This window comes from Maylandia zebra, linkage group LG5, assembly GCF_041146795.1.
Source record: "Maylandia zebra isolate NMK-2024a linkage group LG5, Mzebra_GT3a, whole genome shotgun sequence".
Classification (NCBI taxonomy): Eukaryota; Metazoa; Chordata; class Actinopteri; order Cichliformes; family Cichlidae; genus Maylandia; species Maylandia zebra.
In genome coordinates, this window is record NC_135171.1 from 34,636,451 (window position 1) to 34,651,760 (window position 15,310).

The window sequence follows — 15,310 nt, forward strand, 5'->3', positions numbered from 1 at the left end:
ATGTGGCTAATTAAGCCCATTCAAATACTGAAGAATAAATACTAGAGGGTATAAGGCTGTCAGCTGCAAGTATGAAGGATGTAGTGGTCACAGTTGTATTTCCCATTTTTTAAGCAAAGTATAAAGTAATGGGGGTGGCTGAAGACTTTAACACTAGTGTACACACTTGCTTTGTTGAGTATTTCTAAATGATCTGTAACAATGTGTGAAAGAGACAGAATAAAGGAACTGAAACAGGGAGAATGTAAAATGTAAAGTCTTGTAAAAGTGGTATGTGTGATCATAACAAGATTCATTTTTAGGTGTGTCATTCACAGTAAATGTCCTGAGGAAGCTTATGTATTTGTCAACAAGAAGTCCCAGTTATGGTCATCTCAGCACAAGGCTTGCAGGCAGCCTTGGCTTTCCGTCTTCCTATCTAGAGGTTGTGATTTATGCCAAAAACAAAAAAAGCAATCCCCTGTCTTGGCAGGCACTGTGTCTGACAACGTGGGAGCTTGTCGCAGAGTCATTGGCATTCCTGTAAGGATTTAATAGCTTGTAGACCAGGAAGGCAACACTCGAATATCAGCCAGGGAAGCAGCACCACTGAACAGGATCACAGGAGTACTGTGGTGAGTTCATCATTCATCTTATATACATCACCAGTCTTAGATGAAGGTGTTAAGTATTAAGACATGGCTCTAGTTTTTAACACTCAGTTCTGGGCCATATTAAATCTTAAAGATAACAGTAAATCCATGTGATAAACTGTGCAAAGTATTTGCCTATAAACACAACTGAGCTGACTTAATAAAAGTTCTTTGTTGTGCACATGAAAGTGGTTTAATTTTCCATCATTCACATTATTTAAGTACAGTGAAGTTGTTTTCTAATTACTCAGCTCCTATGTTTCATTAAATATGCATTTCAAAAGGTTTTTCAAAAATTTTGAAAATGCAACAATAATGCACATCAGTATACAAACGTAACTGCTTACGTGAGTTCAAATAAAATGAACTTTATGTGATTTCCAGATCTTGTATATAATTGTAGCCAGTTGGCAAAAAATCCTTACTACTCATAACTTTGCCCTATGTCCGTGCACGTAGAAAAAATATCACAGCCATACCTAAAACCAAGAACCATCCTTTTGAGAGCATGTTATTTTTTTAAAACTCCTAACTTTAATTTTTCTTCATGAATAGTTACTCTAATCTGCTCTATTAATTTTTCATCCATCAGCTTGTCAATTTATGGCCCCTAAAAGTTTTAAATGAAGATTTAAATAGATAAATGAGCTGCATAAAAATACAAAATAGTTTATGGTGAAATTCTGGAATAATTCAATTTAAGCAAACCTGGCACTCTAAGCTACTGGCATCAGCGTCATCTCCGTAGATAGCCACATGCTTTGTGAACATGCCCCTCACGGTGTCTCCCTTTTAATCATCTTTATGATGCTCTCAGTCTCTGAGTATACTATCCCGTACTGTATTTCATCTCCAGTCAGAGAAGCAGCTGGTGGCATTAACATCGACAAGTTAACATCAGCAAAGGCGATATTATATCCTATAAAAACAACTCACGCAGCAAGGAGTCCTAAACTGGTTGTGTAAGGAGTGTGTTAGAAGCCAAGTACACAAAAAAATAATTTCTAGAGTAAAAAAATAAAAAAAATCTAAATCTCAAAGGCTTTTCTGACCATAAAAAATAACTTTGCAGAACAACCACAATGGGAGCTGAAGTTATGGGCTTAATCTCATCCCATTTATCCTAAGAACACAAGAATACAACAATGTGCTTAGCAATAACCATTTTCTGTTATATTTACTGAATACTTTAAAATAGTTAAAGGCTTTTCACCATTTAGTTGCTGCTATAATCATAAGTAAATGCACCAAAAATTAAAAAGGACTGATTATGAAGGTTATTCGTTTGGTGCCCATAGATAGAAAATGTGGTAATCTATAGTGATTTAATTTGCTAGACTGAAAAAGTTTCACCTCAGTTTGACATTATCCTGTCAAGTGATTTACAAGCATATTAAGATGTGCAAGATGGGATGTTCACAGTTTTATGTGGCATGTGACCTATCATATGACAGTCCAGTTTTCTCATCTTCCAACAGCCATGAAGCGCTGAAACCCTAGAATATCACATGTGTATACCGGGATGTGCTAGGTTTGTGCAAATACTATACATGAGAATGAAAGATGTCGCACGCATCTGAAATATAAAGTCAGTGTATCTAATTAATCAGCAACAATGTAGAGCTATACAGACTGAAAAATTATGATGATTAGTCAAGTTACTCAGGCATTCAGAAACAGTTTTTCTTGTTCACACATATGTGAAAGAGCTTTACACAGTTTGGTGGATTTTGACATAACAGCTGCAGACGTCTTACACCCTTCCCTGCTGTTAGATCAATGATTCAGAACATTAGCTCTGTACTGTGTACTGCATTGTGCACTGACACATCAAACAGGTTATTTCATTCGGACATAAAGTTCAACGCAGCCCACAGAACTTTTAACTGGTCCTGGGACACAGGAAATGGGTCGAACTAAAGTGCTCTGGAAACACTGAGTTTTGGGAAACAAATTTTCATCGACTGTGACTCACATCCACTCAAAGCAACTCATTTCATAACACTAGCAACAGGAATTTACAAATTCTGTAAAAATTCCCTCTCCACCAAACTAAAAACTACAGTATATGTAGGTGTGATGATGAAACTGCTAAAGTGTAAGAGGGAACATTTAACATTTGGGAACATTAGCATTTCTCTGTCAAATGATATTTTTTACAGTATATAAAATTAGAGATCCAAGCAATGTTTTCATGTTTAAACCTATAGTCATGTACAGTTTTTCTTTTCCTTTTTTCTCTTATTTTCTTTTCCCTGTCAGACTTTGTTTTGACTGACAGCTTTGACAATCTCAGCATACAATACTAAACAGTATATAATCCCAGATCTCTTCCTGTCATTATAAAATCTATCAAGCTGATGTTTCTCAACATATGGAAACAAAAAAAAAAGAAAAAAAAAAGAAAAAAAACCCATAAAAGTAATAAATAAATACATCAGCTTATCATTTATTTCAACCAGAGTGATGGTTATAAAAGGATTTATTGACAGAATTTGTTAGTTTTCGTATCATTTCATACAATCTCATCTTTCTTAAAACCAGCACTGATAAAAATATCTAATTCCTGCAATTATGCATTAATGTTCTAACGAAATATTAACATTTCTGCAAATCCGCTTAAGCCCCAGCAACACTGAATCCATTAAAATTAATGTTCAGTCTATTTTAGTCAAGTGACATTTGTCATTCTAAGTATAGCAATCATGTGGGTAATGAAAGCCATGTAGAGATCCTTGCTGTGAATGGATCTTTAAGATCATAAAAATGTGAATTTGCTAAGCATGTAATCATTTAAACAACACGTCAGCTTGCTGTATCTTAACGACACAAGAAGAAAACTACAAATTAATAATAGTTTGCACAATAATATCATAAAGTGAGGTAAGAAATATGGGCTTTTCCCCTCAGCTATTCTTAAAAAGTTGATTTCCTTACTTTAATTACTCTTGGCATAGGGCAAGAGTTAGACGACATGCAAAAACAGATGTCCATGTTCTGTGTCTTTTGCCGTGCAGTCAGTCTGAATTTGTCACCAGTCACAGTATTTCCCTTAAGAACTCTCATAACAGGTTCTACATTTTTAACCCTTCTTTGTTTTGAATTTGTCTTCAACTAATCAGTCCCCCAGAAAAAAAACAAAAAACTCACAATTTTGTGGTTTCTAAAGAAGAACATTTTCAAACATGGCCAAATTTTCCTGCACATCATGATTTAATGAAAGGTTGGTCACATCTCGCAACGCCTCTCTTAAGCTGTTCGGTGCCAGATAACTTTTGAGTCTCAGTTTCAACTGAATCTTTAAACAATTTCTTTCAATAATACTTAATAATACTCAATAATCCAGTAATACAAAACTAAAAAATGCTCCTGCTATTTTAATAAATTAGTACACTGAAAATATTGTGTTATGTTTCCTAAATAAATTAACTTTTCTCCCCAATTCTTGCTGAATCCATTCAGGAATCAAAAGACCCAAGATGATTAGAAAATCAAAAGCGACAGACGGGACAGCTGCTGGCCAAGGTGAGCACTACATATAACTGTCTACAGCACTACAGAATACTCGACTAGCAAAACACTGTCTGTACAAATTTAAACGAATGATTTTTGCTTTATTATTCTAATTTTAACATCAATCTGCAACATGCAAGTGTTAACCAAATTAAATAAGTACTATGACTCTAGAGAGAAAATTATTAAATTAGGTATATTTGCATAATTCTGAATTTATCTGCTAGTCATGAATGTACATTGTCTATTACATTCCTCCTATTACTAAGACTATACCATACATCAGGCAGACAATATTACAGGTTTAAGCAAGCACACGTTCATTGATAAGCTGTAGCAATATAGAATAGGAAATGTGTGCTGTAACCATTACAGTGCAGATTATATATTGTTACTACTTTTTAAATAGTTATATAGCATAACTATTCATTAAATATTCTGCAGGTCAATTTATTTATTTTATTTGCTTGCTTGTTTGTTTTTTGGGTCAGTTAAACTTTTAAGTCAAATCCAATGTTACTACTATGCTGATCCATGCAGTACATTCTTCTTAACATATGCCTTATGAGCTCCTGCTGCAGAGAACTACAGTGGTAAAGAAGGTAAAGAAAGCAACAGAAAAAAAATGTTAGCCATTTATCTACCTACTGCTCATGAAGGCATCAAAAACTCATATGCAATGAATTTCTTGATACGCATGTAATTTGTGTGAATATGTATGTATTACTAAATATCTGTTCTCAGGCTGAATTTTAAATATGGATTCATACAGAAGATGTAAAAGAGGTAAATCTGACTGAAACGCAAACGCTACATTTAGTATATAACTCAGAGTGGTGATAAGGTGAGTAACATTAACATTTTAAAATATCAAGTAATAGAATGTGTTTTCAGCAATGGTTTAAGGGGGCTTGCTTACAAAACAACAGATTTTGACAGTGAATACAATTACGGCTATGATTTTCATCCTTTTCCTTGCTCCAACTGTCACATGTATTGCCACTGACATTTCATTTTCCAATTCTTGACAGTTGGGATCAAGAAAAAATCTAAGGTCCCAGGAGTGATGATTACACAGTTTATCGAGACGCTGCCAGAGGGAAAGAGCCATCCAGACTTCACCCGCAAGCCAATTGCTTTGACCATCCAAGAGGGTATGTTTCATAGCAAAAAAAATAATAATTTTAAACATTAATATTCAGGGGAAAAACATCCCAAGGAAATATGTGATTCTGCTAAATGGATTAGATCAATTCAATTTGCCCAAAGAAAAAGTCTCTGCCTTTCAAAAGCAAGAAGCCTGTGTCAGTAGAATTGCAAAACCGTGACTAAACATCTGCAGAAGTGACAATGTTACCAAATCTATTCTGCATAACACAAATGATCTTTTTGCCTCTGTAATGTGAATGCATTAACAGGTACTGTTCACCCATTTCAATTTAATATCCATACTAAATGTCACCGTATATATTTGGATCTCTTCACTGTCTCCAGGGAGTGACCTGTCTTTTTCTTTTCTTTTTTTACAGGGAAATTTGCTTTCTTTAAAGCTATTGTCATTGGAGACCCAACACCAACTGTAACATGGAGCAGAAATAACGGAGATGTGTCTGATACTTCCCGGTACCAGAGTAAATACGATTCCCCTTCCAATGAGCATACATTTGAGGCAAGTGATACAGTAAAACTAAAGCAACATGTTCACATAAAGGAGAAGCAGATAATGTAAAGACAATCTAGAAGACAAAGATATTTGATTACATCAAAGGTAAATAATATTTGTTACAAAAAGTACAGTTATACAAATTTCAATAATAACCACATTATTGACTTCCACACCACGAATTGTGATAAATTAGAGCAAAATGAAATTTAACACATTTGGTTGTTAATTGTAAATTGTAAAGGGGCAGCACGGTGGCACGGTGGTTAGCACTGTTGCCGCACAGCAAGAAGGTCCTGAGTTCAATTCCACCATCAGGCCGGGGTCTTTCTGTGTGGAGTTTGCATGTTCTCACCGTGTTTGCGTGGGTTCTCTCCGGGTACTCCGGCTTCCTCCCACCGTCCAAAGACATGCAGCTTGTGGGGATAGGTTAATTGGATAATCCAAATTGCCACTAGGTGTGAATGTGCGAGTGAATGTGAGTGTGAATGGTTGTCTGTCCCTGTGTGTTGGCCCTGTGACAGACTGGCGACCTGTCCAGGGTGTACCCCGCCTTTCGCCCTATGACAGCTGGGATAGGCTCCAGCGCCCCCCGCGACCCTGAAAAGGATAAGCGGAAGCGAATGGATGGATGGTTGTTAATTATCTAGGTCCATTACACTCAGTATATCTTTTACTGTCCAGATGCCAAATGTTGCCCCAGATCAAGCAGATACCTACAAATGCTTCGCCACAAATGAATATGGACAAGCCATGGTCACAGTTGTTTTAAATGTGATTGAAGGTAAGGTTATGAAGGTATAGATATGGAGATAGTGTGATGAAAGCAATCATAGAGTTATTAAATCTGCACGTATTTGAGTCTGCATGCAGATTCTGCCAAATTTGATACTTTGTTACTTCTCCGCTTAAGGCTATTTCTGTCATTTCACTTTTTCCTACATAGTTGATAATGTATTATCCTTTTTTTACTTTCTAGTGGGTTTTAAAAAAAACAAAGCCCAAAAGCAAGCAGCTGATGCAATAGAAGGGGATTTTAAGACTGTTCTAAAAAGGAAAAGGTAGGATTGAGGTAGTCTACTGATCACCATGCGTCATATATAGATTTACAAATTGTTTACTATATCCATTTCCAGCAAGGTTCATCCCAAATCTGAGCAACCTGAGAAAAAAGAGGGAGAAATGGATCCAAAATTTTGGGAGCTTTTACTTAGCGCTGACAAGAAAGATTATGAGAGAATCTGTGCAGAGTTTGGGGTAACTGACTATCGTTGGATGCTCAAGAAATTAAACGAAATGAAGAAAGAAAGGGAGGAAGAACAAGCACAGGTCAGTGATTCGGTTCATGATTTTTTTTTTACTTCCTTTATGAGGCTTGATGTTGACTATACAAGCTTAAATTTGTTTATAAGTTTATTCTTGAAAAAATAAATAAAGCTATTTAGTTGCAAAAAAAATGTCTGTTTGCTTTCCTTTTATTACTTCCTCTGTTTTTGTCCCAGTTCGTCAAAAGCCTCTCTAATCTGAGACCTATTCAGGTCAATGCAGATGGCACTGCATCCTTTGAGATAGACATGGACCTCATTGAACAAAGCAGCTCTATATTCCTGTACAAGGTAAGTTATAGAATGAAGTCGTAACGCTACTAAACCATAATAGTAGAAAACAATGAATAGAGTCATTATCTAGGACCACCCCAAAATACCACAGCCATAATATGACCAGTGCTTGCAAAGATACATCAAGATAATTAGATGATATATACCAGATAACAACCTTTGAATTAATTTTTTATGTTTAAACATTAGATATGCAGCTTTGTTTTTGGTTTTGGTTTTTTTTGGGGGGTTTTTTATGCAGCTTTGTTAATGAGTTTTTACTTTTTTTTTGATGAAATCCTGTTATAATGTTATCAATATTTAATCAAATAAGACTTTTTTGTTTTGTTATTGTCTTGCAGCTACATTGTGCTATGCAAGTACAAAAACATATGAAAATAACAATCTATGTATATACACACACTCCACAGGATGGTGAAATGATCCCTTACACAAAAGAACTGGGTGATAAGCTCAAGCACAGCCTTAAGAAAATTGGAAAAAAGTACATTTTCAGCATGAGAGACCTAATGCCAGAGGATGCCGGGCTGTACCAGTTGGATGTCGAGGATGTCAATATGTTTTCCACTGATTTTAAAAGTAAGCATTTTTACAATTGCATATGACACAACAAAATGAAGGATGTTGAAATAAATTCATGTATAATGTAGTATAATAAACAAATGTCTTATTTTTTAGTCCCCATGGTGGATTTCTTGGTGAAGATTCAGGAAGTAAAGGCAAAAGAGAGAGAAGATGCCATATTTGAGTGTGTCTTGTCAAACCCCTTTGCCAAGATTTTGTGGTTTGGCAAAAATATGCCACTGGAACAGGGAGATAAATATGACATTGAGGTTTCAGAAGACAAGCTCATTCACAGGCTGCTGGTTAAAGACTGCATGGTGGCAGATAAAGGAATTTATTGTGCCTGTGCAGGGATAAAATCTTGCAGTGCTTGGCTTGTCATTGAAGGTATATCATCTCCCACCAAAAGGCTGACAATAATTAACTGACAATATTTTTTGAAAGATTAGATTAATTTAATCTATTATTGAGTTCATGACATAAAATACATTTTTTTAAGTGCACACTGTCACAAATCTAATTGTCTTTCCCAATTCAGCTGATAAAGATGCACAAAAGGGTAAAAAGACAGCAAGGAAAACAACAAGGGCAGGGGGATCTGGGCAGGATTTACAGAAAATTGCCAAAGAGCAACAAGCAAAACTAGAAAAGGAGAAAGAGGAAAGAAAAGAGCAAATGAAAGCTTCTGAAGAGGCTGCACCTCCACCTGCTGCACCCACTGACACTCCAGTTGTGGCTGGATCTGCAGCTTCCAAACCAAGTAAGAATGCCCAGAAGTGGTTTTAAATGAACATTAACCACATTAACCAAGAGAGAAAATGTCATTTTAGATAAGTGTGATGCACCTTTTCATATGAATATTATGTTGTTTATGTGGTTAGTCAACTTTTGTTATTATGTGGGTAATTATAATGTGTTAATCTATCAACCTCTGACTTGTTTTTTTTATGGTTGATGAGGAGTGGTAAATGAACCAACAATGACAGGTTCACATCCATCAGTTGTGGAGGCAACAACCACTGGTAAGATCCTAAAATTACTTTGAGACCTAAAGTCCTTCTTACGTCTAACTATTTAAAAGTATTATTTATGTAAACATTTGCCAAAATATAAATATAAAACTGCTAGTGAGGTCACAGTAATATTTTGGCTGAACTTCATAATGTAATCAGTTCATTATGTAACTACCTCTTCAAGGATAGATTTTAGCTGACTTTACCTTTTTTTGATGTTGTAAAATCATTATTTTTATTATGACAAAATAAAAGTACTGAAACTGAGTTGCAAGTCATTGAAATTATCAACAAACACAGAATAATAATAATAGCATTGTCATACTGTCTCTGATCGCACATAGGTGAAACATCAAAACGAGAAGCTGCCACAGACAAGTTTAAATCACTTATTGTTGTTATTGCCATCAGGCCACTCACCTGAAGAAACCAGTGGTAGTGAAATGCTAAATCAACCACTTGCATATGCAGGCATGCCAGATATTTAAAACTGAAAAAGCACTACAGTACTAACAATATAGAAAGACTAATAAAATATCTATATAGTAGCTTACATGACTTTAACAGAAGTGTAAAAAATAACACATTAACATCAATGTATGTTTTATTCGAAACCCTGGAATTACCTCTGGACTTTCTAATATTTATGCCCTTCGAGGAAAATCAGCTGAATTGCAAGTGAAGATGAACATTGACAGTGATGGCACCTGGTTCAAAGATGGAAAGCAAGTAAAGCCAATGAATAAGTATTATTAAATCTATATTTTTCAATTTTAGATAGCATTTGGAATAAGTCAGTATTATGAAAAACAAGAAAACTCTACCTACAGTATGTTTCTATCATTAACTAATTTTATATAACAAATTGTGTTAACAAAATTGCCATATCAGGTACTTTCCCTTTGCTTTTTTAATTTCCTTTTTAGTTAAACTCAGGTGCTGGGATCACCATAACCAAAGATGGAAATTCTCATGAGCTAAGAATTAAAAGCTGCAGTGATGACAGCTCTGGAATTTATCAGTTTACATCAGGGGAACACAGCACACAAGGGAAGGTTACAGTTGGAGGTATAATATACTTTCTCTCGCTGTTACATTTCTATTAAATGGCAAAACAGTCACAGATCTTTAAAATGGACTTGTGCTTTGTGTTTCATAGATGTACCTGAGTTTGATCCAGATGACCTTCACAAGTTCTCTAAACCTGTGATAGTAAGAGCGGGACAAAATGCTGCTTTCAAGATGCCCTTTCCTCCTCAGGAGTCTTTGGAGGTCAACTGGTTCAAGGATGGCACTGAGCTGAAAGATGGAGGAGGAGTTAAGATTGTGAGGGAGCGCAATCACAGCCGCCTGTTGTTCAGAGACTGCCTGCGGATAGACACAGGGGAAATAAAGATCCAGCTGAAAAACCCATTTGGAGCCATAGAGGCCACATCTAAGCTTATTGTGCTTGGTATGGAAACAAAGATAAATATATGTGAAAATGAGATTTTCTAAAGGGTAAATCAATAAACTTTCTAATATTTGTTAACTCCCATACTTATGTTTAAAATTTAACATGATACCTAGATCGACCCGGTCCACCAGAGGGTCCAGTGAAGACTGTTGAAACTACCTCATCAATAATTGAGATTAAATGGAACCCTCCCAAAGACGACGGCGGCTCTGCTGTAACCAACTACATTATAGAACGGCAGCAGACAGGACAGAGTCTGTGGACAAAACTTGGAGATGTCTCAGCGGACAAGACCTCCTTCAGGGACAGGAATGTGACACATGGAAAGAAATACAACTATCGCATCTATGCAGAAAACCCTGAGGGTATTAGTGATGCCCTGGAGACAGCTGAAAGCATAATGGCTGGCATAATGAGTGAGTGTAGAAAAATGAAGTCGTGTTTAGTGTTTCTCGACAAATCCAAATGAAAATGCTTTCATGTAGCTTTTGTGATTGCGTTAAATACTTTATCACTGCAGCTACTATAGCAGTCTAACATTTTATCATTGCTGGAATTTATGCTCTCTTTAAGAGAAACTGCTTGCAAATGTCTTTGATTAATTTAAGTATGTCCTAATTATTAATGATGAGAGTATTTAATTAATTAGACTTCTCACTATTTTATAGTACTCGCCGGCCCTCCTGGTGCTCCTAAAGTGGTAAGTGCCTCAAAAACCTGTATCAACTTGACCTGGACCCCTCCAGAGGATGATAAAGGAGTGCCGATCATTGGGTACCAAGTAGAGAAACAGAAGAAGGACACAAATCAGTGGATTCCCCTAAATGCAGTTAATGAACCTATTGAAGGTTTGTAAAACAAAAATAATTTCTACTCCTAAAGAACAATTAGCACCTTTCATTAAAGAAAATTGACTCTTTTATCTTGACATTAATCATATTTTTCCAGACATAAAGTACGCAGTCAAAGATATCACTGAGGGTTCAGAGTACGAGTTCAGGGTTACAGCAATCAATGAGTCAGGATCTGGAGATCCAAGCCCTCCATCTGCGATGGTGTGTGCAAAGAATCCCAACAGTAAGTCTTGACATGCTTCAGTGTGAATATAAATGATTACCTTAGTTATCCAGAGCAGGGATTTTTTTTTCCTGCATTAATTTGAATGTTTTATGTGTTTTATATCCAGTGAGACCTTGTTTTAAGGATCCAGAGGACTTCATTGTTGTCAGAGCAGGAAATTCTGCTCGTATCAAAATTTGCTTTGAGGTATGAATGAACCCAAAATCAGGTTTCCAAGTATTTTTTCATCCCTTAATAACTCTTAAATCTGTCATGCCAGTATTTTCTGCATTTACTTCCCTTGTCATATTTTTTGAGTTGTAAGTTCACCACAGCATGACAAGGGGGGATTTGCCTCACATTTAAGGTAATTTATCTGATATTGATATCTTCAGGCTGAACCTCCACCTCAGATCACTTGGCTGAAGGATGACGAGAAAATATCTGCGTGGATTAATATCATAAATACAGAGGGAACATCTCAGCTTGTTATTCCCAATTCAAAGCGCTCGGATTCAGCCATCTACACTATTAAAGCCAAAAACTCTGTGGGTGAGGCTTCATTTGACATTGACCTTAGAGTCACAGGTAAGGACATAGATATCAGCCTATGATTAATGTAAAACAGGTTGTATCGCTACTAGTTTCTGAACTTTGTGAAATATATAATAGACTATATTGTTATTCAATTTGCCGAACTGAACCAGAGTATTATCAAAATAATTATCCCACTTTCTGTAACTTATTCTGTTTTTTGCTAGATGAACCCAAGGTTCCAGGGCCTGTGGAACTAGAGCAAACAGTACATGGAAAGCTAGTGATATCATGGGCTCCCTCACCAGACCAGGAGCTTGATGACTGCCTGTACTACATGGTTTCTCAACATGACTCCCTCAACAGAGTTTGGAAAACTATAGCAGACCGTCTATTCACTAACACATACACAGCTAGCAACATCCTTCCTGGGACAGAGTATCATTTTCGAATCTATGCCAAGAATGATATGGGACTGTCCGATCCATCTCCGTCACCTACATGGGGCACCAACATCAATAAAGGTGGGTTAGTTATTTTTTAATTATGCCATAACGGTGAACTAAACTATAGGGTGCATTAGTTTGATAATTTAGGTGCTTTCCAGTGACCATAACAGCTAATTTGTCAGAAAACAAACATTTTCATGAAATACATTTTGTGTCATTTAAAATCTATTGTCATCACTGAAGACACACCCTACATTAATAATAATAATGTAAGAGGTACCATAATTTGAACAATCAAGAACAATCAAACTGTTAGAATGATTCTGAGGTTTTCCTCGTGTATTTAAAACCTGCCTGGCTAACCCAGGCCAACATATTATATTATATGTTGGCCTGGGTATTATATTATATCATCCACTTAACACACTGTTTGCTGCTACAACTACACATGTTTCTTTTCCAACTATTTATTTATAAGTGACTTATGTATGTATGTATATATATGTATATATTGTACTATTCTTAGTTAGCGTATTGTCTGTCTTGTCTTAATGTTGGTTTAAAATGGAGCACTGTAACAAAAAATAATTTCCCCCAGGGATCAATAAAGTATTCTGATTCTGATTGATTGAAGACTGCAAGTTAAAAGTGGACAATACACTGTATTAAGAACTAAAAGTACAGTATATACATTTTTAAAACAGAAATCATCTCATCCTTCTTTTTATTGCTATGTCTTTGTTAATGATTGCATTATTCTGATTTGTTTGTGTGATGTGTTTTGTCAGTTTTCTTAAAAGAATGGGATACATTTTATTAAATATGCCAATGTATACTTATGCTTCCTGAGCCTAATAGATAAAGGAGTTTAATTTAATTAAATACATTTTTCTAAACTTAAAAAAAAAGTCCTGCATCTTTAAAAAGAAAACAAAATAAAACTTAAGCAAAACATATGTTCACCTGGTGGGACAAGAGAGAACAATACCTACCATGCACTTTAAAACAATTAGCCAACAGTTGCGCTCCTGCTCAGAAACTACCTTACCTCATTCCCTGCCAACCTCAAAATTCTCTTTATCAGGCAGACTGGGCAGAGTCATCACAGTTATGATGTTGTCCTTTCTCAAATTTAGCACACAATATAAAGGCTTTGTTTAGCTGCATCATGTGTGGAACGCCATACTATGACAACTTCTTCAGCGTCACTGAAGAAGTTGTCTCCAGATGATTCTCCAGATGATTATTATTATTCTTACATTCGCTCACTCTGACATTTCCCAGACAAACAGGCACAGACTGCATTAGGGAGCTGACAGGATATGTATTCTCACATTGAGCTCTACCACATATCAAGAAAAGTTCAGGGTTGCACTGGATATGTAAAACTGTTATAATGCTGCTATTTGAAATGTGATTAGTACGAAGGAATTTTGCAAATATTCTTGGACCTTTATTGACATTATTAAAATCTGACTTTAAATACTAACTTTGAACGCTCCTTCTCTTTAAGTTCCAGTAACTTCAAATGGAATTATTTCCACAGAGGTCTCCTTTGAGAGACCTCCATCTATCTTGGTCCCTCTGAAAGTCCACACACCACCTAAAGGTTACCAACTCTTTATGACATGTGCCGTTAGAGGATATCCCGCCCCAACTGTATCCTGGTACCTGAATGACATCTGCATCAACTCAGACAATAATTACTACATCACCAACTCTTTTGGTGTCTGCTCCCTGTATATTCTCCGAGTTCGGCCAAAGGACAGTGGGGAATATAAGGTAGTCGCAGTTAACTCTTTTGGCAAGGCAGAGTGTTCCGCTAAAATTTTTGTCAGAGGTAAGCTTTATTTAAGATTATTATTATATTTTTGTAGTTTGTGATGAAGGGTTTATTCTTATAATTGTTTTGCTTTTTTTCCTGAACAGATTAATTGGCAACAAACCTTTGTGGAGCTTTTCTTCCTACTGAGATCCTGTGGAAAATACAGAAATAAAATGAATTTTTTGGTTTGCTATATAACAGAAATAGTATACTTTCAATACAAAGTGTGGGAAGAAAAAAAAAGAGCTTTAATGCAAACTCATTTGATGTGTCTGAAGTGCAATATCTACAATTGTTACCCTGTCACTGGTAATAATAACTATTAAAATGAGCGAAGTGGCAATCTTCAGTATAAAAACATCTGTCAAATTGTAACCGCAATAAATCAACAAACTGATGTGTACTCAGTGTTCTGCCTTCTCACTTATTCTTGTTTTATTGAGAACTTTTTCTATTTTTCACTGATACAAAGCATTGCATGGGTTTCAAGCACCACATGGCTCCAATTTATGAGCCCATGACAACATGCACGTCACAGTTCTACATCAAGCACCTATGATCCAAGTGTGCATTTTATTTCATTCCCACATATCCATTTCCTTTACATACTTATTCATGTAGATCTAAATAAAAAGACATCGATTTGCATTTTATCTAGTGTTGTAAAGCTACTATGAAAGAAGTCCATGTTGACAATCAGAATAGTTACTGTACTAGATCTAACCTGTTCATTTAGCAGTGTATAGTTACTGAATAGAGTAAAATAATGCAGCAATGATCTTATATTAACACAGTCTCACAATCAGAATACTGTATTAATCCCTAAGGAAATTGTGTAAATGTCTACTAGATTATGTAAAAGTCCTTACCGCATTTCCTTCCATTGTCAGCTCAGTGGTGATATTCCTGATGTCATCAGAGTTTTCTTGCAGTTGAGTCATTTACTTTAAAAAGGTCAGAGTAACTATTCTAACTGCGCTGAT

The 15,310-nt window shown here is 35.8% G+C and overlaps 1 protein-coding gene across 1 annotated transcript; it reads left to right on the forward strand.

Annotated features, from left to right (window-relative positions):
- The first annotated feature begins 558 nt into the window (after positions 1-558).
- Positions 559-14,701, forward strand: igfn1.4 (immunoglobulin like and fibronectin type III domain containing 1, tandem duplicate 4). Its single transcript, XM_012918172.4, has 23 exons — positions 559-614; positions 4,095-4,157; positions 5,177-5,299; positions 5,675-5,814; positions 6,493-6,592; positions 6,788-6,869; positions 6,945-7,137; positions 7,311-7,424; positions 7,838-8,006; positions 8,106-8,378; positions 8,530-8,751; positions 8,951-9,013; positions 9,663-9,733; positions 9,931-10,072; positions 10,164-10,457; positions 10,574-10,876; positions 11,129-11,308; positions 11,409-11,537; positions 11,647-11,726; positions 11,915-12,107; positions 12,281-12,577; positions 14,016-14,342; positions 14,432-14,701. Exons 2-23 carry the CDS (start codon positions 4,112-4,114, stop codon positions 14,434-14,436), a joined length of 3,546 nt encoding a protein of 1,181 aa, XP_012773626.2. The 5' UTR covers positions 559-614; positions 4,095-4,111; the 3' UTR covers positions 14,437-14,701.
- The last annotated feature ends 609 nt before the right edge of the window (positions 14,702-15,310 follow it).

Coding starts and splice junctions, on each gene's coding strand:
- igfn1.4 (XM_012918172.4), top strand. CDS start 4,112: ATGATTAGAAAATCAAAAGCGACAGACGGGACAGCTGCTGGCCAAG. Junction 11,538..11,646: donor GTGTGCAAAGAATCCCAACA/GTAAGTCTTGAC, acceptor TTTTATATCCAG/TGAGACCTTGTTTTAAGGAT. Junction 12,108..12,280: donor CATTGACCTTAGAGTCACAG/GTAAGGACATAG, acceptor GTTTTTTGCTAG/ATGAACCCAAGGTTCCAGGG.